Source organism: Molothrus aeneus, chromosome 16 (genome assembly GCF_037042795.1).
Source record: "Molothrus aeneus isolate 106 chromosome 16, BPBGC_Maene_1.0, whole genome shotgun sequence".
Lineage (NCBI taxonomy): Eukaryota > Metazoa > Chordata > Aves > Passeriformes > Icteridae > Molothrus > Molothrus aeneus.
Genome location: NC_089661.1, coordinates 10,903,730 through 10,927,429, shown reverse-complemented (window position 1 = coordinate 10,927,429; position 23,700 = coordinate 10,903,730). Strand labels below are relative to the sequence as shown.

The window sequence follows — 23,700 nt, the reverse complement described above, 5'->3', positions numbered from 1 at the left end:
GAGCTGGATTTGAATCTTCTCCAAAGCTCTGAATCAGGGTCAATGCACTTTAGCTGCTGAGAGGAAGGAAGAAGGCCTTCTGTAGGAGGAGGTGCCCTGCCTGAACTCCAGGAAAATGTGATTCTCTTGGATTACATGCACAAGTACATTTTTTTTTCCCTCTTATTCAGCCCCCCATGCTTTTTCTTGCAGTGAGACAAGACACAGTGCTGCATTTGTGTGGTGTTGGATACACTCAGACCTGGTTTTACCACAGCCCTAGAAGCATCATGGAAACAAGCAGTTCTGTTGCCTCTTTCCAGGTGAAACTCTGAAATAAGGAGCCAAAGAAACCAAAGATCAGATGTGGTTTTAATTCCCAGTTTTGAATGCCTTGCTTAGGATGACAGAAGGAGAAGTCCATGCATGTTGGTTTTTGCAAGCCAGTGGATCTGATTGTCCTCCTTGCAGGAGGGATTTTTCTTCTCTGAGAGCAAAGAGTAAAACTGAATAAGTAATTTTGGATACTTCCTGTAATCCACATTCTCAGAGACCAAACCCCCATCATTAACTCAGCTCTGTAAGAGCCTTCTGAGGTGGGGAAGTAGCAATATCCTCCCTCTTTAAAATGGGGAACCTGAACCAAATGCTGGTAGAAGTCAGATGAAGAGATGGTGGCTGCAGCAGATATTCTTTATACAAAATCCTCTCCCTTGCTTCCTCTGGAGCCCTCAGGCAGTGGAGGGCTGGCTACACTGGAGCACCCAGGGGTGCTGCCACTTCTATGTGCCTGAAGGAGCTGCAGCCCCCAGCCCACCTGAGCTGGCACAGGACCATGCACTACCTTCTTTTCACTCAACCAACTGGTGCCCCTGCTTTCCTTGCCCCAGAGTTGTAGCTGTGGGGTGAGGTGGGTGTGGAAGGGACAGATCCTGATTTTACCTTGGAAGCCACACAACAGGTCAGAAATGCCCACCTGGGCTGTGTGGCTGTGTCCTGTGCCATTTACTGGCTGACTTTGACACAACTGCTTGGTGGGGCTCTTGCAGGAGTCACAGGTTGGTGCCAGAGCAGCCTGCAGAACAAAGTGGTTGATTTTGCTCCTTGGCAGGTGGCAGAAGTGCTGCAGGAAATGTGGCAGCAGCAGTGCCAGCTGTGTTAGTGGTGTTTCTTTATCAGTCTTGCCCAGCAGTGCTTTCTGCTCTCGTGGTTGGGTGCTGGTGATCCATGGGATGGTGGCAGGAGGTTGCAGCCCTCATTCTGTGCCTCAGGAGAGGAACAGAGGTGTTGGTGACACGATGTTGTGTGGTCCAACACAGCAGTCAGCAGGGGTTGGAGGGATTGTGGTCCTTCAGCTTCCACCTAAGCAGAGCAACCCTCACAGAATGGTTTGGGTTGGGAGGGACCTTAAAGATCACCCCATTTCACCCTGCCATGGGACATCTTCCACTCTCCCAGGCTGTTCCAAGCCCCATCCAGCCTGGCCTCAGACTCTTCCAGGGAAGCAGCCACAGCTTCCCTGGGCACCCTGTGCCAGGTCCTCACCACCCCTGAGGACCTGAGTGTGACCAGGTGCTGTAAATACAAAGCGGATGCTAGGATAGTGCAGTGCATGAGACAGGGAAGAGAAGGTTTATTTTCTGTCTCCAATGCCCTCCAGTGTGAGATCTGTTTCCTGTTGTGCCTCCTGCAGTTTTGTTTCTCAGCACCTTCTCTGGCTGCTTTCACAGCCCTGTGGATCAGGGCTTTGAGGACACATCTTGCTGACACACAGTTTGCCTGGGGAGCCTGTGTGGGTTCATGTTGGGTGCAAGGGCTGTTCATGGTGGTTTGCACTGATGGGTGCTGACAGGGGTTCAGGTTTGGGCAGAGCAGAGGAGCAGCTCCTAAGGATGCAGCCCTGGAGGGAAGAAGCAAGAAAAAGAAAAGAAGCAAGCAAAAATCTGTACCAAAGTACACTGAAATCAGCAGCTGGCTTTGTCAGAGCAGCTGGAGGGATTGGCCTGGGAAGAGCCAACATGTGAGCCACAGAATGGAATAACACTTGGTTGTGCTGGGTTTTTGTAATTCTTCCTTGAATTGAATTTGGATTCTGTGTTTTGACACAATTTGGAAAGAGAACATCAAAATGGTGAAATGTCCAATGTAAGAGGGCAGGGAGAGCTGGATTTCCAGACTGACTTTGATCCTGGCTCACAGCCTTGTCCTGGGCAGCTCAGCAAACCACTCTGGGTTTCTTTCTCTTCTTATACAGCTCTGATGGTGCCCACCTGCCGGGATTAACAATGATTTGAGATCATCTTTGGTGACACACAGAGTAATTTTGTTCTCCATCCCTTAAATGCTAAAAAATCTGTGTTGTTGAGGGGAGCAAGTGCAATCAGAAATACCTGCAGCATCCTTCACCAGTCCTGTGTTTGGCTCACCCCAGGACTGAGCTGTAATAATGCACAGGGAGCCACTCCTTGCGTGTCAGAGTGGAGATGTCTGAAGCAGAAGCTGTGGGCAGAGAATGAGAGCAGAGGGAGAAGGGCAGGTCTGGAGGAGAAGAGCTGTTCCTCATCAGAACAGCCACACACTTGGTTTCCTGAGTTCTGGAGGTTCTTGTCTCTATCCCAATTCTCTTTTCAAGTACAGCACTTTATCCCTGGCTCTCAGTGATTCCTTTCTGCTGCAGGGTACAGAGAAGGATTTCTGTGGAAGAGAGGACGCGACAATGGGCAATTCTTAAGCCGAAAATTCGTGCTATCAGAGAGGGAAGGTGCTCTGAAGTACTTCAACAAAAACGATGTGAGTACCTGGGGTTGCTGTGTGCAGATGGGATTGCAGCTGTGAGAGCATCCTGGAACATGTAATTCCCAAGGCACCAGTTTGTTTTACAATTTCCATAAGCACTGAGTCCCAGCTGCTCCAGGACAAGAGCACCAGGCTCAGCTCAGCTCACCCTCCCTTTAGTGGGGTTTGCTCTTGCTCCTCCAGCACAGTCATGGAGAGATGTCCCCCAGGCCCATTCACACATTCTTGCTCTGTTGCCCTTTAAAGTCTGTAGGGCTTTTCTCAAACCACCAGCAAAGGAGTTTTTCTCAGCTCTGGCTCTGCATCCTCCAAATAACGTGGGTTTCGTGTTGATGACAACCTTTTGATGAAGGTGTCACCACCTTGCAGTGGTCACTGGGGTCTGAATCCTTTGCATGGCACTGGATGCAATCCAGAGGGAAATCTCCCTGGTTTTCTGTTCCTCCAGTGTCAAGCAGAGTCAGCAGCCAGTGGCTCACCTGAGAGGATGGGACAGGTGGGGACATGGACATGGTGCTTCCCAGCCGGGTCTGTTGTTGGCAAAGGGGATAATCCTCCATCTTTTGGGACAAAGATGAACTATCTGTGGGTGCTGGAGTCACAAAGCACCCTGGCCTGTTAGTTAGCAGTCTGTCTCTTTTTGTTGGATTTTGCAGAAGGACAGAGCATTTTTCCAGGGAGTTTTGTGGGCTGGCATTCAGGTGCTTTTTGCTAATGCCCTCAAATAGGCCCTTTTTTGACCAAGTGAACTGTTTTTTGGTTTGAAAGCCACTTCTCAGGTGTTTGCTCACCCAGCTGTGTTTTCCAGGCAAAAGAACCCAAAGCAATTATGAAGATCGAGCACCTAAACGCCACTTTCCAGCCTGCAAAAATTGGGAACCCACACGGGCTGCAGATCACTTACTTGAAGGACAATAGCACAAGGAACATCTTTGTCTATCATGAAGATGGCAAGGTGAGGCCCTGGAGGTAATGAGGAGGTTTGGGAGCCAGCCTGTGGCACACCAGGCTCCAGCCAAGCTGGGATCTCTTGGAGGGTGGAAGGGCTACAGGGTGCACAGCCAGATTTGAGAGTGTTTGTCCTGTTCTTCCAAGCACAGAGGGTGTTCTAAGTAAACAGATGCAAATGGGAGGAATTGGAAATTTCTTGAAACTCGGAGTAGAGGATTTTTCAAGGCAGGCTCCTTGGTGCCCAGAGAAGGAGAAAGGGTGGATGGAGCATTGGAAGATGAGGGGACTCAGCCCAAAGACTGGCAAAAGGGGAGCAAGCTGGAATGTAGGAGAAGCAGGGACTGATGTGGTTCTGCCTGTCTCATACTTCATAAAATGCAGACACTCATGTTTGTATTGAATAAATCCCCTTGTTCAGATGTCTCTGAAGGGAGGTGTGAAGGAGAGGGCCCATGGGTCTGGGGTGATCCTTTGTGGGTCCCGGGGAGCTGCTCTCAAACTTCCCCTCCATGCCAGGTGCTTGTCAGCAGGTGCTTCTTGAGCCCAGCCCATGTCACTGGAGCTGCTCTCAGGTACCTCCTGCTGCAATTTAAGCCAGACTAATGAGCAGCAGCTCTTTAGTGGCAAAGTTGCATCTCCCCCTGTTGTGTCAGAGTCTGTGGTTTGCTGGGCTTTGGTGGTTTGCACAGCCAGGCTGTGAGGGCTGCACTCAGGGCTGTGGGGTTTGGGCTTGGCTGCTGAGGTTTCTGCTGGGGGCTGCTGGAAGGAGCTGTCTCTGCTCCCACGCAGGGCAGGATGTGCTCTGATGAAATCTGATCATGACCCTGCTCAATTCCTTCCAACTTCCCTGAATTTGGTCTGTCTCCTTGGCTGCACAAGGGCTGTAGGATGATGAACCCCCTGGGGCAAACTCCTGCCCTTTGGGACTGGAGGCTGCCCTGGGACTCCCCTGTGGTCTCCTGCTGCCCCTTGCTCCCTTTTGGGCTCCCCCAGCAGCCCCAGTGTGTCCTCCTGGACCCCAGAGGTGCTGCCTCTCCCTGGTCTGAGCTGGGGGAGCCTCATTTAGGCTCCTTCTAACATTTCATAAGAGTCACAGAATGGTTTGGGTTGGAAAGGACCTTAAAGCTCATCTCATTCCACCCCTGCCATGGGCAGGGACACCTTCCACCATCCCAGGCTGCTCCAAGCCCCATCCAGCCTGGCCTTGGACACTGCCAGGGATGGGGCAGCCACAGCTGTTCTGGGAAAACCTCTGCCACCCTCACAGGGAAGAATCTGGTCAAACCTCATTTGTGTCAATGGATTATCAATATTCCAGAAAGCAATTTACTGCTGGAAGTCAGTGAGGGTTTCAGCTTCTGCTTTTCTGCAGGGTGAAACCCTACCTCACATCATGATCACAGAGAAGAACCACAGGTAAATAAAGAAATAAATATGTATATAACCACCCAATTGGTGGCTGTAGAAGATACCAAAATTTTAACATCACAGCTTATTGTTCATTAGCTCCAGCCTGGTTTGGTCATCATGAACTTCAGGAGTGGATTCTCAGTGATCCTCTTTGTGGTACTGTCTGGGGTGTCCTTAGCTGCTTAGGGTAGGTGAGCAAGTGATAAGTGAGTAAAACCTCAGACAAGTAGGTCAGAGTTTTCCATTGTTTATGTCCTAGTATCTTTTGGGATATTTTTTCTCTCAACTTGAAGTAGCTTAAGAAACCAAAGCAAAGATTTTTAATTTTTGGGAATGGCTATTTGCCACATTAGACCGTTTTTAAGATACCCCCAATTCAGCTCCTTAAAACTGAGATTTTAAAATTTCATGTGAGCCTTTCCTCCTTACCCAGATCATTTCTAAAGCACAAAAAAGTTTAACTCTTAGAGAAGGCCAACTTCTCCTTTGACATGGTCTTTCCTACACTACAGCGACCTCACCTGAAAGGGTTGGGCAGTGTTTGTTTTGGGATTGAGTCTGGCTCATTGAGCATGTCCCTGATCTGATGTGTGAAGCTTCACATGCATTAATGACAGCAAGACAGCTCAGCATCCCTCTCCCTGTGCTCAGATCCCAGGCAGGGCAGCTCCTGATTCCCTTCCAGCAAACCTTTCCTGGTCCCACTGTGTCAGAGCACAAGGCAATGTTTGAGTGCTCCCTTTAAGTGTGGAACACTTAAAATTAATGTGGCATATCTCAGCAAAACCTTCAGAGACATACAGCACAAGCTGTTGGCTCTTACCAGAGATAAATGAATACATGAGTTTAAAAATAAGGAAATTATAAAACAATTGTTTTGTAGGAGGAGAAAAATAGAGAGAGATTTTTTTTGCCAAGGAAAGGGAGAAGTGCCAGAGCTTCTTGGACTTCATTATCTCTGTGGCTGTCCCTAAAGGACTCACAGACACAGCTGATAGACTGGGATACAAAGATAAAGAGATGTTGAGCTACTCTTTTATCAAAACATTGAAGTATGTAGCTGGAATTTGGGTGGGATGCAGGTGCTGCTCAGGTGTCCTGCTGGAGGGGACAGGGCTGGGTGGGCAGGTTGCACCAGCCCAGCTCTGTTTAAAGGGTCAGCTCAATGTTTCAAATGCTCTTTTGGGGCTGGTTTTGCCAGTTCAGAGATGTTTAAATGCTCCCTTCTGCAGAAAGCCCCTCGGTGCTGACTGGAAGCTGCAGAGCTCTGTGCACATCTGGCAGCAGAGAACAGCAGCTGAGTGTTCCACATCCTTCACCTTTTTGCTGTACTCTGTGTTTTCTAGGATCCCTGCTGCATTGAGGTCTGTCACTGGAGCCAGAGCAACAAAACCCAGCAGGATCAGGTTATTTTGTGTGCAGGCTGCACTCCTCACTCTGCTTTTTTCCTCATTACTAGGAAATAGTGGATTGGTTCAACGCCATCCGGGCAGCACGCTTCCATTACCTACAAGTGGCATTCCCTGGAGCCAGTGACTCTGATGTGAGTGTTCCTGCAGCATTGGCTGGGTGGGGCTTTTTTTTCCCCCTCTTGCTCATTTTTAGCTCCTGTTAACAAGCTGGAAGGCTTGGGGAGTGCTCCATCCTTCGGAGTGTTCTGTGATTGCTGGTGAAATGGTTGTGGAGGGATGCTGAGCCCTTGGGGCCCCTGCCCACACAGGGGAGCAGCTCCAGCACTGCCACCCCTGCAGGAGCCCTGAGCACCTGGCTCAAAGGCTCTTGCTGTAACAACAAAAGCCAAAACAAAGTCTGGAAGGCTGGGGAGGTGAGGGCAGAAGGATGTCAGTGCCCTGAGCTCTCTGCAGGTCAGTGCAGCCTGGTTTATAAATGCCTGTGTTTTCCAGGGGCTGGAGCTGCTAATTGTGTTACCCTGGGCTAATGCAATTCCAGAGGCTGCTCTGATGTGCTGCCAGCCGAGGCTGTGTGCTGCTCTTGGGCTGTAGCATCACTGTGCTGGTGCTTGTTGATTACTCCCTGCTCCTCCTTGGCTGTAGATTTTGAAATCTAATTGCATTTCCTGCCTTCTGCCAATTATCTGGGAGGGGTGCAGTCGTGGTTCTGCAGGGTGGCTCTGGCCCTGCACCCTGAGGAGTGTGGGAGATGCTCCTGGAGGCTGCTGGCTGTGCTGGGGAGCTGCTCCAAGGTGTTTGATGTTGCAGCCTCCTCTTCTGAGCCCTGTGGAGGAGCAGGACTGGAGCTCTGAGGCAGAGCTGTGGGGTGGGCTCGGGGCTGGGGCCAGCTCAGGGTGGGTTTTCCTTCCAGTGACCCCCAGGCCCCTCCATCTGACTCTGCTCTTTTCTGTCCTCTTTGGTTGCTCCAGCTGGTGCCAAAGCTTTCTAGAAACTACCTGAAGGAAGGATACATGGAGAAAACAGGGCCAAAGGTAGGATCTGAAGCATTTTTTAGTCCCTCCAAACATGAGTCTTGCTCTGTATGGCCCCAAGAAGGGGTTGCTGGTGGGACAAACCAACCCTTGCCAGAGAGGCAAAGCCATAACTCTGTGAATGTATTTAATGCACTTTCCTCACCTGGGAATGAACATTTTAAAAATCCAGATTTACATCATAAACCAAATGTCCCTTCCTGGTAGAGCTGGCCCAGCCCCTGGCTGTGGTGGCTCTGATGGCCCAGAAATGATCTTCCCAACTCCCCCAGCCCATCAGGCTGCTCCAAGTGCTTTGACACTCCTGGGCCATGCATGGTTAGAGAGAAGCTGAGCTGTTCCAGTGTGTGATCTGGCATTTTCTGACTCCCCAGCAAACAGAGGGATTCAAGAAGCGATGGTTCACCATGGATGACCGACGGCTCATGTATTTCAAAGATCCCCTGGTAAGATGAAGGTGCCTGGGCTGCCTGGGGGGAATTACATGCAATATTGCCACTTATAATTATAAGAGTAATAGCAGTAATAATTACAGTAATGATCTGCAGCAAAATTACAAAATGATCTGCAGGCTGGTGGGAGAGCCAAGAGGGCACAATGCTGTCACTGCTTGGTGGCTCTGCCTGGTGTCCAGTGGGCAGTAACCCTGTAAATACCAAAACCACTTAAAAAGCCCTGTCCACCAGATATTCTGCATCTGGATCTTGGCTCCCTGGTGTTGGTGCTGTATTGTGGGTGCCCTTGGGTGAGGAGCAGGGCTGTGGGTGGTGCTGTTGGGGTTTGGCTGGTGGGCTTGTGGCTGCTGCAGCTGTCTTGGTGCCTGGGCTGCGGAGCTCCCTTCACCCTCACCCCCTTCCTGACTGCTCTGCTGTCTCCTAGGATGCCTTTGCTAGAGGGGAGGTTTTTATTGGGAGCAAGGAGAACAGCTACAAGGTGCTGGAAGGGCTCCCACCATCCACGCAGGGGAACCACTGGCAGCACGGGATCACCATCGTCACCCCGGATCGGAAATTCCTCTTCGCCTGCGAGACAGAGGATGACCAGCTGGAGTGGATCACCACCTTCCAGAAGGTTATAAGCCGGCCAATGCTGCCTCAGGAATATGCAGGTGTGTTCCCTGGGGAGGGCTGGATGTCAGCCCTGGCCCTGCAGAGTGCCCTGGGCTGGAGGATGGGACGGCTGGAGGGGACTGGGGGTCAGGACATCGCTCCCTCCTGCTCTGTGTGAGGCAGCTCTTCACTGCCCAGGGTATGCAAAGGCTGTTTGAGCAGAGAGGGGCTCACCCTGGAGGAGGAGGAGGAGGATGGTATCCTTCCCTCTTCATTGCCTCTGGTGTGGTGTCCATGCTGCTGTATGGTTATAGGGGTAACTAAAGCCAAGGAGCATCAGCAAGGACCATTGTCAGGGTGGGCTTGTGCCAGCCAGTGCTTGCCTTGCTCTAACTTTATTTTCTCTGTTTTTTTCCTTTCAGTGGAAGCCCATTTCAAACATAAACCTTAGCTGGGACTGGCTGGGCAGACCTGAGGAGTGAGCTTCTGTTTACAACACGACGTGGTTTTATTTGAAATGTTAAAAATAATTCATAATAACAGTAATAATAATAACAATAATAATACTTCCCTTTCCCCTCATCATTCACGTGATCATGTCGGAAGGGCGGCGGTGGAACGTCGGAGAAGATCCTGATCCAACTTGAAATTCAGCTCTGTGGCTGCTCTGTGGGGTGGGACAGGTGGCCCTGCCACCCCATCACCCCACACCCGCTTCACCAGGATGGCAGAGACTGTTGGTGGCACATCCCAGGGGCAGCTGGGACTCTTCCCCATGCTCAGGTCCCTGGTGCTGGAGCTGAGCATCCCCACACTTCCAGATGGCTGCCAGCCCTTTCCAGGGGGCTGCAAGTCCCCAAGGGTGACATCCCTGTGGGATGGGAGGCAGCCTGGAAACACAGGAAAGGTACTGTGCCAAAGCAGCTGAGCCTGCCATGGTGCCAGGGAAAATGAGAAATGAATTATCCCCCTGGGGACTGGGGGTGATGCTGTACCCAGAGAGGGTCAAATAGGATTTAGAAATAGAGGAAATGGGCATCATCAGCCTCGTTAAGGTAATGAAGGGCAGGGAGGAGGGGGCTGCAAGGGAAACACCAACCCATGAGGTGATGCTGGGGGAGCAGAGCTTTGGGGGCCAGGCCTGTGTTTGGCTCCCTGGGTCATCCCTGTTCCATGGTCTGGGGGGCTTTGCCCCATTTGGGGAGCCTGGGATGGAGCTGGAGGTTGAGCTTTATCTGCAGTTTTGCTGATGGGCACCATCAAAGCCTGTCCCAGCTCGCTCCCAGCAGGTACATCCCTTCTCCAGACTTGCTGGTTGCACTTTTTCCCCCAATAATCCAATTTTTTTTGGTTGATTTTTCTTCTCCTGCCCAAAAAAAAAAAAAAAAAAAAGCAAAAAAAAAAAAAAAAAAGCTGCTTGAAGTGACGTTTCAGCGCGGTGTTGAGCACTGTAATTCCTGCAGTTAGGGCGGGCGGGCTGGGACCTGCACACCAGGTGCTGGATTTTTAGCCCAAAATGAGATTTCCAGCGTGCCCTGAGGGCCCAGCCCCAGCCACGGACCTGTCCGACGCGTTTCCTCGGGTGGTTGTGTATCTGAGAGCATCCCATCGGCTGTGTGCATTCGTTCTGTCACTGGTAAGACAACTGTGCTACTAAATGTCATTCCAACCAATAAATTATTATTATGTCAGAGCCGTGGCCGTGTGGTGCTGGGGCAGGGCAGGGAGGTGGGGTTAAAAAGCAGCAAATGGAAACAAGGAGGTGCCAGTGCTGGCAGGGCCCCAGGGGTGTGGGACACCCTCAAAACACAATGTATATTATTTTAGCTATTATTTGTGTAAATGTGTGTGTTATAGTGCATATTTTGTGTATTTTCTCTATAATAGTTCTTTATGTGTGCACACACATGCACAAAGGATAGCTGGTTCTTGGGAATAGAGAAATAAGCTTTAGGAAGGGGTTGTTGGCTATTCAGACAACTATGAACTGCATAGTGGGTAGGTGTAATATGTAAAATGTGTGTGTGTGAGGTGTTTGTATGCACACATTCATGTACAGATGTAGCACTCAGACATATTCACTTTACAAAGATATAAGCTAAATGTATTTCACACACCTGTTTATGTATAGACATTTTTATACTTTGTTTTCTAAAATATGTGATTCTATATTATATACACATGTGCATGCTTTATATACATATAATTTATAAATATTTATAAATTTAAGGTGTATATCTGCATGCACATGTGTATGCCTAACTATAATTATATATTTAACTTATATTTAAAGTATTTATAAGTGTATGTTACCCACACACTGTCATTCACACTTACTTACCAACCCAGGCACAGCAGAAGCAAGGAGAGCACAGACTGGGCTCCTTGTTTGTGTTTATAGGTAGCTATAAAAATTGTTTTGTGTGCATGTATAATTAAGAATAATATTATAAATAATATGTAATACAAGCATTACATATTATTATCTATACAAAAGGCTGTTTATGTGTGTGTGTGTATACATGTATTTTAAATTCCTAGGTATATGTTTTATACACACACACATATAAGTTCTGTATATACTGTTGTAATTACTGAATATACATTTTATATATATCCACGTGTAGGTGCCTCAGCCCTGGAGCACCGCCTTCCTGTCAGGGCTGGGGTTTTGGGGTCAAGGCACATGCAGAGCTCACAGTGGGGGCTGCAGACAGAGCTGAGGCAAAAACCTCACATTGGGTCACATACACAGGACACAGCAGGGGACATGAGCTGGATGCCTGTGGACACCTCATACTGCCTGAGAGGCACATTCCTGGCAGCCAAAAGCAATGTAAGCTGTGCTTCTAAACCTCTGCTGGCATCCCAGATCATTTATTAAATGTCAAAGCACCAGCCCGGAGAGGGAGCTCTTCCCTTAAGCTGCTGCACAGCAAAGCAAGCTCCACCTGCTCCAGATATTCCAATACCCCAAGAGAATTACACCTTTACTGCACAGAGGTGAAGTGAAGCACCGAGGGCTGGATGACCAAGAGTGAAATGCAGAGTGAAAAAAATAGCAAGGAATATAAAGCTCTGCTTGGGAAACTCTTCAGAAAGCAGCAGTATCGCACATCCTGGTATAAAGTGTTTATTTGAGACTTCACAATTAACACAAAGTCTTCCTGTCAATGCCTTTTTTTTTTCATACAGTCAATAAATTTGTATTAATCCCTCCCCCATGCATGATTGCTGTTTATTAATCTAAGCCTTTTTATTTTCGTGAAAAAATAAAGCGTTTCCCCACCCTTTCACCTGTTCCCTGTACCAGACTGTGCTGCATTACAGAGGAGATGGAGAATGGCTATGCCTACTGCTGGGGGTGAAGTTACTCCATTATTTATTGATTTATTCTTTTTTTTAACAGAAAGTGTTAAATGAATCAATCACCCAAGAAAAATAAATATATCATAAAGAACCAGAAGCTCTGCAGTATCCCTTTTCTTGCCATCCAGCCCAGTTCAAGCACGTACCCTGCTCACAGCAACGCTGCCGCCTGCACGTACAGCTGGGAACTTACACTGGCAAAATCTCTTCCAAAGTACAGCCACAAGCCACAGGATGTATTTTAGATGCCACATTTTTATACCTAGGCAAGAGAGATCCAGCTGGAAGCCAATTACTTGCGTTCCACTGATGGGCTTTTACTCAAGAGCTATTCAACCTTGTGCTTTTCAGGAGGTATCGGCTAAACACACGCGTGGGCTCAGCCAGAGCCCGGCCTTGGGGAGAGGGGCAGGCAGTATGAAGGGTGTGCATGTTACTCATGGCAGTGGAAGCAAGTTCTCGTATCAATGTCTCTTGGATGTGCATCTCAAATTATGCTGCTTGGCTCGTCTCGCAGTACTTTTGGCACCAGCCTCGCAAATCAATTATTCAATTGCTCCCCCTGCCTTTCGAGATCTTCCTTGGAAGAGGGCAGAGGGCAAGGAGGCTTTCTCAGAACACAGGTGGTATTGGGTAGGCCGTGAAGGACAAGCCCCATATTTATGCTTTATTAAAGACTGTGCAAAAGGGAATACTGCATCAGAAACCGCAGACTATGTTTAATCAGTCCCAGCCGCTGGATCGGAAACCCACTAACAACCGCTCCGATATTGGTTCGTTTGGCTACTTTTTGTTGGTTTCTTTCTTTTTACATAAATAATATAGACCGACAGTATAAACATTTCAGCAACCATTTCTAAAAGACCAGAGGAGCCCTTTTAGGAGCCAAGAAACAACTGCAGGATTCAAATTCCAAAAGTGTCTTTGGAGTCATCGAATCATCAGATTTACACGGCACCCAATGACAACAACATTCAGTCGAGCTCGATAGGACTGCTGTCTTCCTGACCATCTTCTGTGTCATCATCTTCCCCAGTTCCCATCAGACTGTTTAAAAGATTTCCTAGAATAAAATACAGGACAGTCAAAACCACTAGTTTTACATCTCAAAAAAATTTTAACTAATCTTCCATCCTGCTGCAGTACAGATTTCTGTAACAAAAAAACCCCAAGAGTTTTGAAGTAGAAGAGTCTCACCAAGACATTAGTAATCCCACACTGGTTTCCATTATGAATATTGATTTGGGAAGCTGTATACTCTTAGCTGTTCACTGATACTGTTCCTTCTCTAAGAATACACTTGAAAAACCCAAAGTCACATATTTATGTGCTACAGTTGCGCCCTCAGAGGGGAAAAAAAAAACAACTAAAAGAGGAAAAACACACCTCCAGCAGCGAAACTCTCAAAAAGCAGTCACAGTCTGCATCGGGGTGTAAAAAAATTGTCTGAAACTCAGAGGCATCAATTTAAAGATGCCTGAATTGCTGAAAAGCAAATTACGATGGTAAAAACACAATGTTCATGTTTTTCATCAGGCTTTGGGTATCAGCAAATTGATGTTTGTAGGTAAAACTTCAAGTCACTTTACAAAGAAGCTTAGTTCTCAGGGAAAACATTAATTTTATGCTAATTTCATTCAAGACCCAGGAAATGAGGGCTGAATTTCTCTATTCCATTTCAGTCCTTGTAGAAGGGCAGTATTAATTTCAGAACTTCCTCTTCGGACACATTCATGTTGTATCAGTAATTAGATCTCTACCAAAGCCCCATACTTGGTTTAAGAAAAATCAGTCACTGAACTCTGAGTAAATTAAGATTTAACACCAGTAAGATGCTTCTTTACATTAGGAAGCTATACCATAATGTCAGAAATGAACCATAAGAGTCTTTTTACTGCTTCTCCCCTTCTCAGTGATGAAAAGTCTACAAACTCCCACAAATCACTTTCACATGCAACCCTTCATTTTGTATTCTACAGCATGGGCTGTTCCTACAGGCTATGAAAAGAATTATAAATTGGTTAGAATAGATTCTCTGTTTCCAACACAGGTGTTTTATCCAGGTCACTGATCAAAGCCTGGAGGTACCTCCAAGCAGAGCTTACCTAGCAAGCCCCCGTAGGACGAGGTCTGCTTGGGCGGAACTCCGAAGAAAAGCTGTCCTATTCTATCTAGGTACTGTAGGGACACAAGGTGAAAAAAGTCAATTATTTCATTTACAGGTGGCAGAAGTCACCCAGGCCAGGTAAATCACCAGCTCTTATCTACAAAGCTGGAGACAATCAGACATTTTTTCACTCCTTGAGTGAGCTAAATCCTGTTTATGAGTAACTCACCTCATTATACATGGGGTCTCTTTTCAGCGAAGGTTGATACTGTTCACACAATACTGTAAATACTGTTAGTTTTCCTCTAGAAAGGAAACAACCAAAAATGTAATCTCAGTTAACAACTGAAAAGGAAACCAAGAAGGACATGACAGAAATCAGACTGTACCCATCAACTGCCAACAACAGAAACCAGATGAAGTTTAGCAGTGGTTGCACAAAGGGTGGACCCTTCTCTATCGAAGGATGTTTCTGTGTGTATGTCGTAAAAACAACTGAGGCGCTGGTCTTATTTTTTAAGCAGAGAAATCTGAAAAAGGAAAGAGAATGGGGCAAGTTAAAAACAAAGGGCAGAGAAATGGTTTCGCCACAGAGAAAGGGAAAGCCAAAATCTACTTCACTTGTGCATAGAGGCCGTGTCAGGCTTGAAATGATGGCAAAATAAAACTGTTAGAGATGGACATCTTTGGGGATGCTTTGGCCATCAGCTGAGGAAGGGGAAAATCACTACTAGAACACACTGTGGAATAGGCAGGTTGGGAGGGAAAAGACATTAAATATTTATAGAATGAGTTCAACCAGGATCTAAGCAGATTGTACAGGATCGTTACTAAAAGAGAGCATCAATTTGCAGAATGTGGAAAGACTGGCTACCCTGTAATTCACATGAAAATGATATTGCATCTACTGGTCCAGGATTTACTATGCTGAGTTAAAAACTGAATTAAAGACCCATTCATCCCCAACACATCTCCTCTTAGTATGTACCTGTCAGTAATTGTTGATTCTGTCATTCTATTCCACCTCAACATAATGTGGCATCAGGACCACTAATAGCTTGACACACATGCCTAAAAATCTCATAATAAAGCTGTACTTTGAGCTCCCAAACCATTTGTCCCCAAGAGATCGATCCCTCAAACAGATCAAATCCTTGTTCAGGTCCAGTTAATTTAACTGGCAATCTCTGCAAGTCCCATTGGCCTGACAGGCCTTTATCTGGGACAAATGCTGTCAGCAAGCACTAGGAAGGCTGCCACAAGCCATGTCATTTTTGATGGCAGGCTGGCCTCTAATTCTGCACCCTCACATGTGCAAGGGCTTGGGGCTGTTTTGCCTCACTGACAGCAAGGAACTGCAATTATTTTCATTAGAGAATAAATGACCACGCAAGAGGAATTAACACAGTATTTGACATATAAGCCAGTAAAGGATGCAGTAGAAGTATTGTATAAACACTGAAAAAATAATCTTTTAACTTCTCCACAGAATTTCTCCCCATAAAATTGTCTGAGTCCTGTACATATTGGATTTCCATAAAGGATTTGCTATTGCTCAAAATCACAGCAATCTATAGCAACCAGCTATGGAAAGCAGGACAAATCTGACATGACAGCTCACTGCTGCCAAAAGAGAGACAAACTTGCTCTCACCTCCTCCCTCTCCCCCAACACCTACACTCTCCCTGACTCCCTGCCACACAGTCCTGTCTCCACCTCCTCCTCAGACTCCTCCATGAGCTGCCTTCCCTGCCTGAAGAAAGCCATCAGCTGATTGAACACTGTAAAATTGGCTTTGTCAACCTTCATTCTACATGAGCTCTGCAAAAGCACACAATAGTTTGCATTCCCACCTCCTACAAAATAAATGCCAAAAATGAGAGCCAGCAGCAACTCTGTCAAGGCAAGAACCACCAAGCTGCTGCACACAGACCAGGCTGACCATGACAAGTTGCCTCTTAGGACCTGAGTGAGAGCAAGTTCTGTGCTAAATACAGGGCCTGCTTGAGTCCAGCACTTGTAAGAACATATAGATAAGCCCTAACTAGACAAAATGGTCTTAATAAAGCTAACAATTGTGGTTTCAGGGTTCAGGCAATTAATTTCAGGTCTTGACCTTAATACATTATTTTACTTTTTTTCTCCCCAGTCTGACAAATTTAACACGTCGGTTTTCAGAGAGTTTTCTCCCGTTGCTCTGGCCAGGTTCACAGTTTCTTTTGCAAAGGCTATGTGGTTAAATTCAATTGGTCCCACACATAATGTCATGTCAGCAGAATGCTTCAGAAGAAGTTTAACACCTACTGTAGTACTGCCTGAGCTACAAACATGTCCACCTCACTGCGGTATCCGCGGGACGAGGAGTATTCCACCAGCATATTTGCACAGCCCTCACCATCTGTCGAGTGCAAGAAGTGGTACCGAGATTCACTATAGTTTTGCTCTAGAGAAAGAAAAAAGAAAAGGCTTTTAAGAGATCAGTTCAGTTAACTTGAATGTAAAAATAAATTTATTAGGCTTGTACTTTATTAGCTGGTAAAAGAACAAGAGTTACAGGTGTGGTATATGAACAGGACAGCTGGTAAAAAGTCTGTAAGTTACAGATAATTTATAAAGGGAGATAATAATAAATTTTAGTCTAAGTACATTTGAACAACTGCTATTTAATACAGTTTACTCAATTACAGCTACTGCTGGCTTGAACTTTGGTTGTATCATTTTGTCTAAGTGAATGCTGACACTTGATGTGTTATCACCAGTGTTTAGGACAAGAATAAAGAAATTCCATATTAGACCAAGTGCACCAAGAAATCCAACAGCAGCTTCAGCATCCTTTTTTTATTTCCTATTTTTAGCTTAGCCCACTCTTGCTACCAAAACTAAAATCACTTCCATATGCTGAACAGAATAGCAATTATACAGGAAAAATGGTGTAAGAAATGGCAATAATTTGTTAGAACGTGAAGCAAAGGATTGTGTAAAATCACAGCAATGACAAAACTTTATAGCTGCTAATATTTTGAATTTGAAAGCATTGTTTTAAAAATCCGAGCCTTTTGTGATGAAACTCAAAAAGCTACAGAATAAGAAAAGGCAGGCATTTAGCTCTTCAAGAGAACAGTGAGCAGGTGGCTACAAAATGGGGACTTTTAGTTTCAGAATGCAACTGTTTCTTATCCTAATTGTAGCAGCCTCTAACTTGACTGCAGTGAGCAGAATCCTCCCCTTCTGGCTGGCAGCAGCCATCAGGCTAACATAAATCCCAGGAGAGCAGCTAGAGAATTGCCTATGGCACACAGAGAGGCTGCAGCATTGACCTTTATTGGGTCAGGGCTGTTACATGAAACCACTGTCATCACTTGGCAGCTACTGAAAAATGTAAAATAAACAATCATCTTGCACAGTTATCCATGAGAAACCACAGAAAACATGGCATGTATTCAACTGTTCTCAATCACCTTTGTTATGTTTTGAACACAAGACTGTAAATACTGGCTATCATCCACAAGTACAATAATTATTTAGAGCATTTTGTGTTTTTCTTACATCCCATCACAAGTGATAAAATGGCTCATAAATCAAAGGCAACAACATTCATTTTGAAATAACCCTGCTGGCCAACTTCTCAAAAAGTACTTAATTACAGTCCAAAGACTGTTTTGGATGCCAGGTGATGTTTTTCAATCTTTGTCATGTTTATCCAGGATTTAAAAACAAAAATACTTGTCAACAGAACATCTTTGCTCCCTAGCAATTTTCCTCCTAATGACACAATCAAACTACCTCAATGTCTAAAGGATCAACCTGCCTTTTAGAGAGAGCCTCTCAGCAGTTGTGTTTTGGATTTTGCACTAATAAAGAGCTACAGATCCTTTTTTTTCTGTAACATCAGGAAGACATTAATGCAAAAATCAGATAATAGCAGAACTCAATCAATCAATCAATCAATCAATCAATCAATCAATCAATCAATCAATCATTTCCATCTCAGCTTCTTTAGGTTATTCCCAAAGCAGATCTCTTATAACAGCTTGCTTTCAACATTTTCAAAGGAAAACACAGAAAAGCCAGTTGATTTTTCTTACCTTTCCACAGGGTAATAGCTAGTAACTGGTGTAGTTTTGGATGTCCAAGTTTTCCTGATCCCCCACTGGACCATTTTAGTGCTCTGGATACAAAAGCCACTCTTTCAGGAGAATTTGGATCCATTAAACTAAACAATTTAGCCAAGTTTTCTAGAAGCAGTAAGATTGAAAAATATTTAGCATTAAGAAAAATAAGATGATCTGCTGCTCCTAATGCAGCTCTAAGATCCATCTTTAGGACAGGCAGCAGTGTTAGTTCCAAGCATGCCCACAGAGTTATCAGGAGCCCACAATTCTCTAATAAAGTTTCCCCCAGACCATTCCTATGGGGAAGGTAACCCTCAGCCATGTTGGGAAGGCATCCAAAAAGGATTGCAGCTTTCAAGACTATTAACAAGTCACTGTGAAGGGAAAGCACAACTAAATGCCACCAAACCAAGAACAGAGGTCACCTCACCTAAAAGGTCTTCTGCTACCTTTGCATCCGACTTCTCCAAAGACTCCAAGACCAGCATGGACAGATCAGCAGCACTGTTTTGCTACAAAACAGACACATACTGGCAGTGATGAATGTATCAGGGCAGAAAAAGAAACATCAACCAGAATTTTGGCAGCAGCAGGTTTAATGCTTTTATCAACAGCTAGGGCACAGTATCAAGTCTCAGCCTTCCTGATAAAAAAATTATAGTAATTTGATGGCATCAAAGAGAAGCCTCCAGGAAAGCAGAACACAGGCACTGTTTGGATGCTCACAAACACTACTGCTGCATGTTCCAGCTTGGCATAATCCTTCTTTGTGGAGAAAGGCTCAACAAAGAGATAAAACAAAAGATTATAAAGCAATTACCCCAAACATTTACCACTGGGAACTCACCATTCATTTATCAAAATCTTGGGAGTAACAATTCCCTGCCCTCAAGCCACACACACAAAACCAGTGACGTACCTGGTTATGACTGAAGAACAGTAAAGCCCCTGAATACATTAGTTCTCTTGCTTCTGCATGTTTTCCTTGTGACATATACCTGAAAAAAATACCAAAGCCATGATAAAAATTACCACTAAGTTAGTTTTGTATGCTTAAAGTCTGATAAAATTTAAAATAATGACAACAAGAGATTTATTTTGAAATCAGGTTAGTTTCAATAATGATGTAGCTTGAACTGCAAGTTGCAATTTTCTGCTCCAGACCTGATGGAATAAAATGAAGAATATAAGAATGAAAACGGAGAGAGCTACAAATATGTTTGGTGCTGGAACAAGAAAAGGGAATGAGCACAAGACTTCAACTGAGCAAAAGCTGCCAATGTACTGAGCCTCTACCAAAGCCATCCCAGTGAGACAACTTTTGGAATACCTCCTGGAGAGCTCGCTGACCTTTCCACTGCTCCAAGTCTCTCTGACCACAACAACTCTGCCAGGGGACATCAGCCTGTCCTAGCCCTCTGCTGAAGCAAAGGAGCTCATCTCTCATGGGTTTGACAGCCAAGATAAGCACAGCCAGCAAGACTCACCATGCAACACTTCAAGAGATACAAAATATAATGCTTCAAAACACACCTTCCACCTTTCTCACTTAAGAGTTAATGAAGAAATAAGGAATTAAAGAATTTCCTCCCAGTGGTTACCTCAGGACCTCTTACCACAGAGCTGTGATTGCAGCCTCCTGCACATCATCACTGTCAGTAACTACAGCTCTTGGAGAGTCCCAGCTTATAAACACAGCATTTCCCATAAGAGCAGTTTAGGTGCGGCAGAGTTTCCAAATTCCATTTCTCTCAACTGCTACTCAAAAAGTCTGTGCTCTCAGTAGCTGATTTGTTCATATCACAGAGGTGTCAGCTCTACCCTGCTGGTCTGACACCTGCACTTTGGTTTGTCCTCTGTGACACACTGGCTGGGCTGTGCCCCTGTCACCCCTTTCTGTTCCTGGGGCTCAGGGCAGCCCCTCCCTCTGCTCCTGAAGGGCCCCTCAAAGCCCAAGAGTGCCCGTGGGGCAACAGAGGGCTTGGTGGTTCTGGGGGTAGTGGGACAGCAGGACAGTGTGGCCATGGGGTCACACCAACCAAAGGGACAACCAGAGCAACCCAAACCTCTTGTGCTGTGCCCCAGATTCCTGTCACACGTGTCCCCTACTGGTACCATCACACAGACAGCAAACAAGGGAGGAAATACTCCTTCCATCCTGCTCATCAACTCTGAGAAACACCAAGGTCTTTTATCCAAAACAGAGCTGAAATAATGGAAGGCACAATGGTAGTGTTTTGGAATAATTCTCAACAACTCAATCACCATGGTAAATGTGAGCCAAATGAATCCACAGCTCCAATGTTTTTATAGTTGGGCTCCCATCCAGGTTTGCTTCTAGGAGTTGGACTCAGCATGGATCCACTTCCACAAGTTCTACTTCCAGTATATTCACAATGCTATATGGAAGCTCCTAATCTGAGAATTATTACAGACAATACTAAAAGCTGCTGAAAACAATTTTACAAAGAGCTGGGATTTTTCAAAGAACTTTTATCAGAAAACTTGTTTAATAAAAATAAATATTGATGACATTGCTCTAAATGGTATTTAAAACAAGAGAAATCCTGGAACACATTATTTACACAGAAAAATGACCTACAAGTACCAGGGAAATAGAAATGGATGTAACAAGGATATTACACTTTGCAGAGTGACTCAGTTACCAAATCATGAAGAGAGAAGAGCTCAGGCCAGCCTGGGGAGTAGCAAGCACCACCAGCTCAGGTGTGTCTGGGGGAGCTCAGGGTTAGGCAGGAACAGCAGTTTTCCACCTGCTCTGTGGATCACAGAGGGATAATAACTCTGCAGGAGGCAGGCTTATGGTAATCTTTCCTCCTCCACTTCTTCCCCTCCTCCACCTGAAAATACAGCTCAGTGCATGAAACTGAGTCAGGATTTCAAGTTTACCCCCTGACAGATGAGACAAATGTTTTACAAGCCTGTGTGTTTAAAGGGAATAAGCACTGGCTAACCCAATCACAGTTCCAGAGTTCAGGTCACCCCAATCAGCATTAATGTGTCTATAAATAAAAATGCTGATTTTTATCACTTTTTACAGAGGATTGACAAGACTACCCAGCCATGCAAATGTCACCCTTTCATTTAACTGAACACATCCTTTCACTTGTATTTAAAATGGAAAAGGCAGGATCTTTGATTCCAAATTAATTCAGGGAGGCTTCAGTATGTGAGTTAATACATCCAGAAGACTGGAGGAGAAGTGACCTCCTGAGCCAAGACTTCTCACACCACTGCAGACACCACATCACATAATCCCTACTATAAAATAGGCCAGGCTTTGTCTTAAATTTAGATTTATTCTCAAATACAATTTAAGTCTTAAGGCCTGGATGGTGCCTGGCTGATCCCATCAGAGGGGTTATGGAAGAACAAACTGATTTAATGTGATGGTGCTGGGACACAGGGCAGGGCAGGGCAGGGCAGGGCAGGCTGGCTGATGTATGCTGGGAGCACAAGCAGGATTATGCACCAAGGACTTTCCTCCCCACTTTCTTCCATGACTGCTATTTTCCTGTGCTTACTCATAGGCCTGTTCTCATCCTAACACAGGTGAGGACTGAGAATAGGGGACACAAGACACAGGACAGGGAGGGTAGTGTCCGGTTTTGGACCTGTCACTTCAAGAAAGACACTGAGAGGCTGGAATGTGTCCAGAGAAGGGCAATGGAGATGGGGAAGGGTCCAGAGCTTGAGTCTAATGAGAGCAGCTGAGGTAGCTGGGGGGACTCAGCCAGATGTGGCACTCAGTGCCACCGTCCAGTTGACAGGTGATGAAAGCCAAAAGCTGGACCTGATGACATCAGAGGTCTTTTCCAACCTAATTGATTCTGTGAAGCCAAATCTCCATCCTGTCGACTCCCAGCAGAACCACAAGTAAACGAAGCTGGGAGCAGCTGAGGAAGCCCCCAGAACAAACACCTTCTTCTGTGCTCCTGCAAGCAAGGGTCTCCATGCTAAAATCTGATGAGAGAAACGGTGACCCCTGCAAGGTGCAGTGTACCTGAAAAATGAAGCCTAAAAATGCTTTGCAATAAAAACAATCTCCTTATGACAAAAGAGGCAGTAGTAGCATTTTTGAATAAAAGCCCAGGCATGCTCTACTTAGTCACTGTCACGTACACAAACACTACACCAAGTGGAATTTATTCCAAAAAGCTCCTCCGAGCAGGCGATTCTGGCCACCCTGAGAGCTGCCCCTTTCCGAGCGCGGCTCCAGGGTGACCGTGCCGTGAAACAAAGTAACCCCATGTACCGGCGGAGCAATAACCAACCTTCAAACCCTGAAACCCTCACTGCAGCCAGCTGACACCCGCACGGAGCGGGCAGAGCGGCGGCTGCGCAGGGCTCAGCTCCAGGACGGGCCCGGGGCACGGAGCGAGCCCGGACCGGAGCGCCAGGGGACGCCCGGGGAGACACTCCCGGCCCATCTCGCTGGCCGGGGGGCCTCACTCGGCCTGGCCGGAACGTGCGGCCACCGAGCGGCGTTGGGGGACGGGGCCGAAACTGCGCTCTGCCCGTGACCTGCGGGCGGCGTGACGCAACACCCCCGGCACCTCACCGGACAGTGCCCGGGCCGGCGGGGCGCGGACAGGGCCGGGGCCGGGGCCGGGGCTAGCCTCCAAAGGCCGGCGAGCAGCGGCTCCCCCGCCGCCCCGAGCCGCTGATGGAGCCGGCGGGGCCGAGGGCGGTGACGCGGCCGAACCGAACCGAGCCGAGCCAAGCCTGGGGCCGCCGCTCCCCGGCCCGGCCCGGCCCGGCCCGGGCCCCGCTTGGGCCGGCGCCGCGCGCCCGCCCCACCCCGCCCCCCCGCGGGCCAATCAGAGAGCGGGGCGCGGAGATGGACAAGCAAGACAGCCAATGGGGAGCGGCCGTGGGCGCGGCGGGCGGCAGCGGAGCAGAGTGCGTGGGAAGGCTCTGGAAGGCCGGGCGGGGGAGGGGCGGCGCGGCGGGCCCGGCGCGGCCCTACCTGAAGAACAGCGTCCGGTACATCTGGTGCGCCTCGTAGTAGTCACCCTTCTCGACGCTGGCGCGCAGCTTGCCCTCCACGCGCTGCACGCCGCCGCGGTTCCTGCCGCCGCCGCCTTTCGCGGCTTCCTGCTCCGCCGCCATGATCGCCGCCGCCATCAGCGCGGAGGACGGGGAGGGGAGGCGGGAGCCAGGCGCATGCGCACGCAGCGCCGGCGCCCCGCTGCCCGGCTTCCGCCCGCTCGGACGGCGGCCCGCTCGGCTCAGCCCACGCGGCTGCGCGCGGCGTCCCGAGCGGTAACGGCGGCTGAGAACGGCGTGAGGGGAACCCCTCACTCGAGGCGGGCACGGCCGAGCCTGGAGCCACAGCAGCGCAGGAAACGGCAGGAGAACATTAATAAAAATCAAGGAACGGCGGATGGAGCGCGGGTAATGAGCCTGGCTGAGGAGTGCTGTGGTACAGGGATCCAGGCAAGGCTAAAGGCACAGGAGTTA

General features: G+C 47.3%; 2 protein-coding genes across 2 annotated transcripts in view; one reads left to right on the top strand and one right to left on the bottom strand.

The window, feature by feature from the left end:
• ADAP1 (ArfGAP with dual PH domains 1) overlaps window positions 1–10,319 on the top strand; it is a 50,332-nt gene extending 40,013 nt beyond the window's left edge. Inside the window, exons 5-11 of the mRNA XM_066561172.1 lie at window positions 2,657–2,769; window positions 3,584–3,730; window positions 6,596–6,679; window positions 7,517–7,579; window positions 7,954–8,025; window positions 8,459–8,687; window positions 9,051–10,319. Coding sequence (XP_066417269.1) covers window positions 2,657–2,769; window positions 3,584–3,730; window positions 6,596–6,679; window positions 7,517–7,579; window positions 7,954–8,025; window positions 8,459–8,687; window positions 9,051–9,079 — 737 coding nt within the window. The 3' untranslated portion in view covers window positions 9,080–10,319. The remainder of the gene's footprint in view (window positions 1–2,656; window positions 2,770–3,583; window positions 3,731–6,595; window positions 6,680–7,516; window positions 7,580–7,953; window positions 8,026–8,458; window positions 8,688–9,050) is intronic.
• A 1,426-nt stretch (window positions 10,320–11,745) lies between these two features.
• On the bottom strand, window positions 11,746–23,382 carry GET4 (guided entry of tail-anchored proteins factor 4). The gene is made up of 9 exons (XM_066561173.1): window positions 23,207–23,382; window positions 19,136–19,214; window positions 18,647–18,728; window positions 18,190–18,339; window positions 16,409–16,547; window positions 14,494–14,634; window positions 14,334–14,409; window positions 14,103–14,175; window positions 11,746–13,060 (listed from the first exon to the last, which is right to left on the bottom strand). Exons 1-9 carry the CDS (start codon window positions 23,362–23,364, stop codon window positions 12,972–12,974), a joined length of 987 nt encoding a protein of 328 aa, XP_066417270.1. The 5' UTR covers window positions 23,365–23,382; the 3' UTR covers window positions 11,746–12,971.
• Window positions 23,383–23,700: the final 318 nt, after the last annotated feature.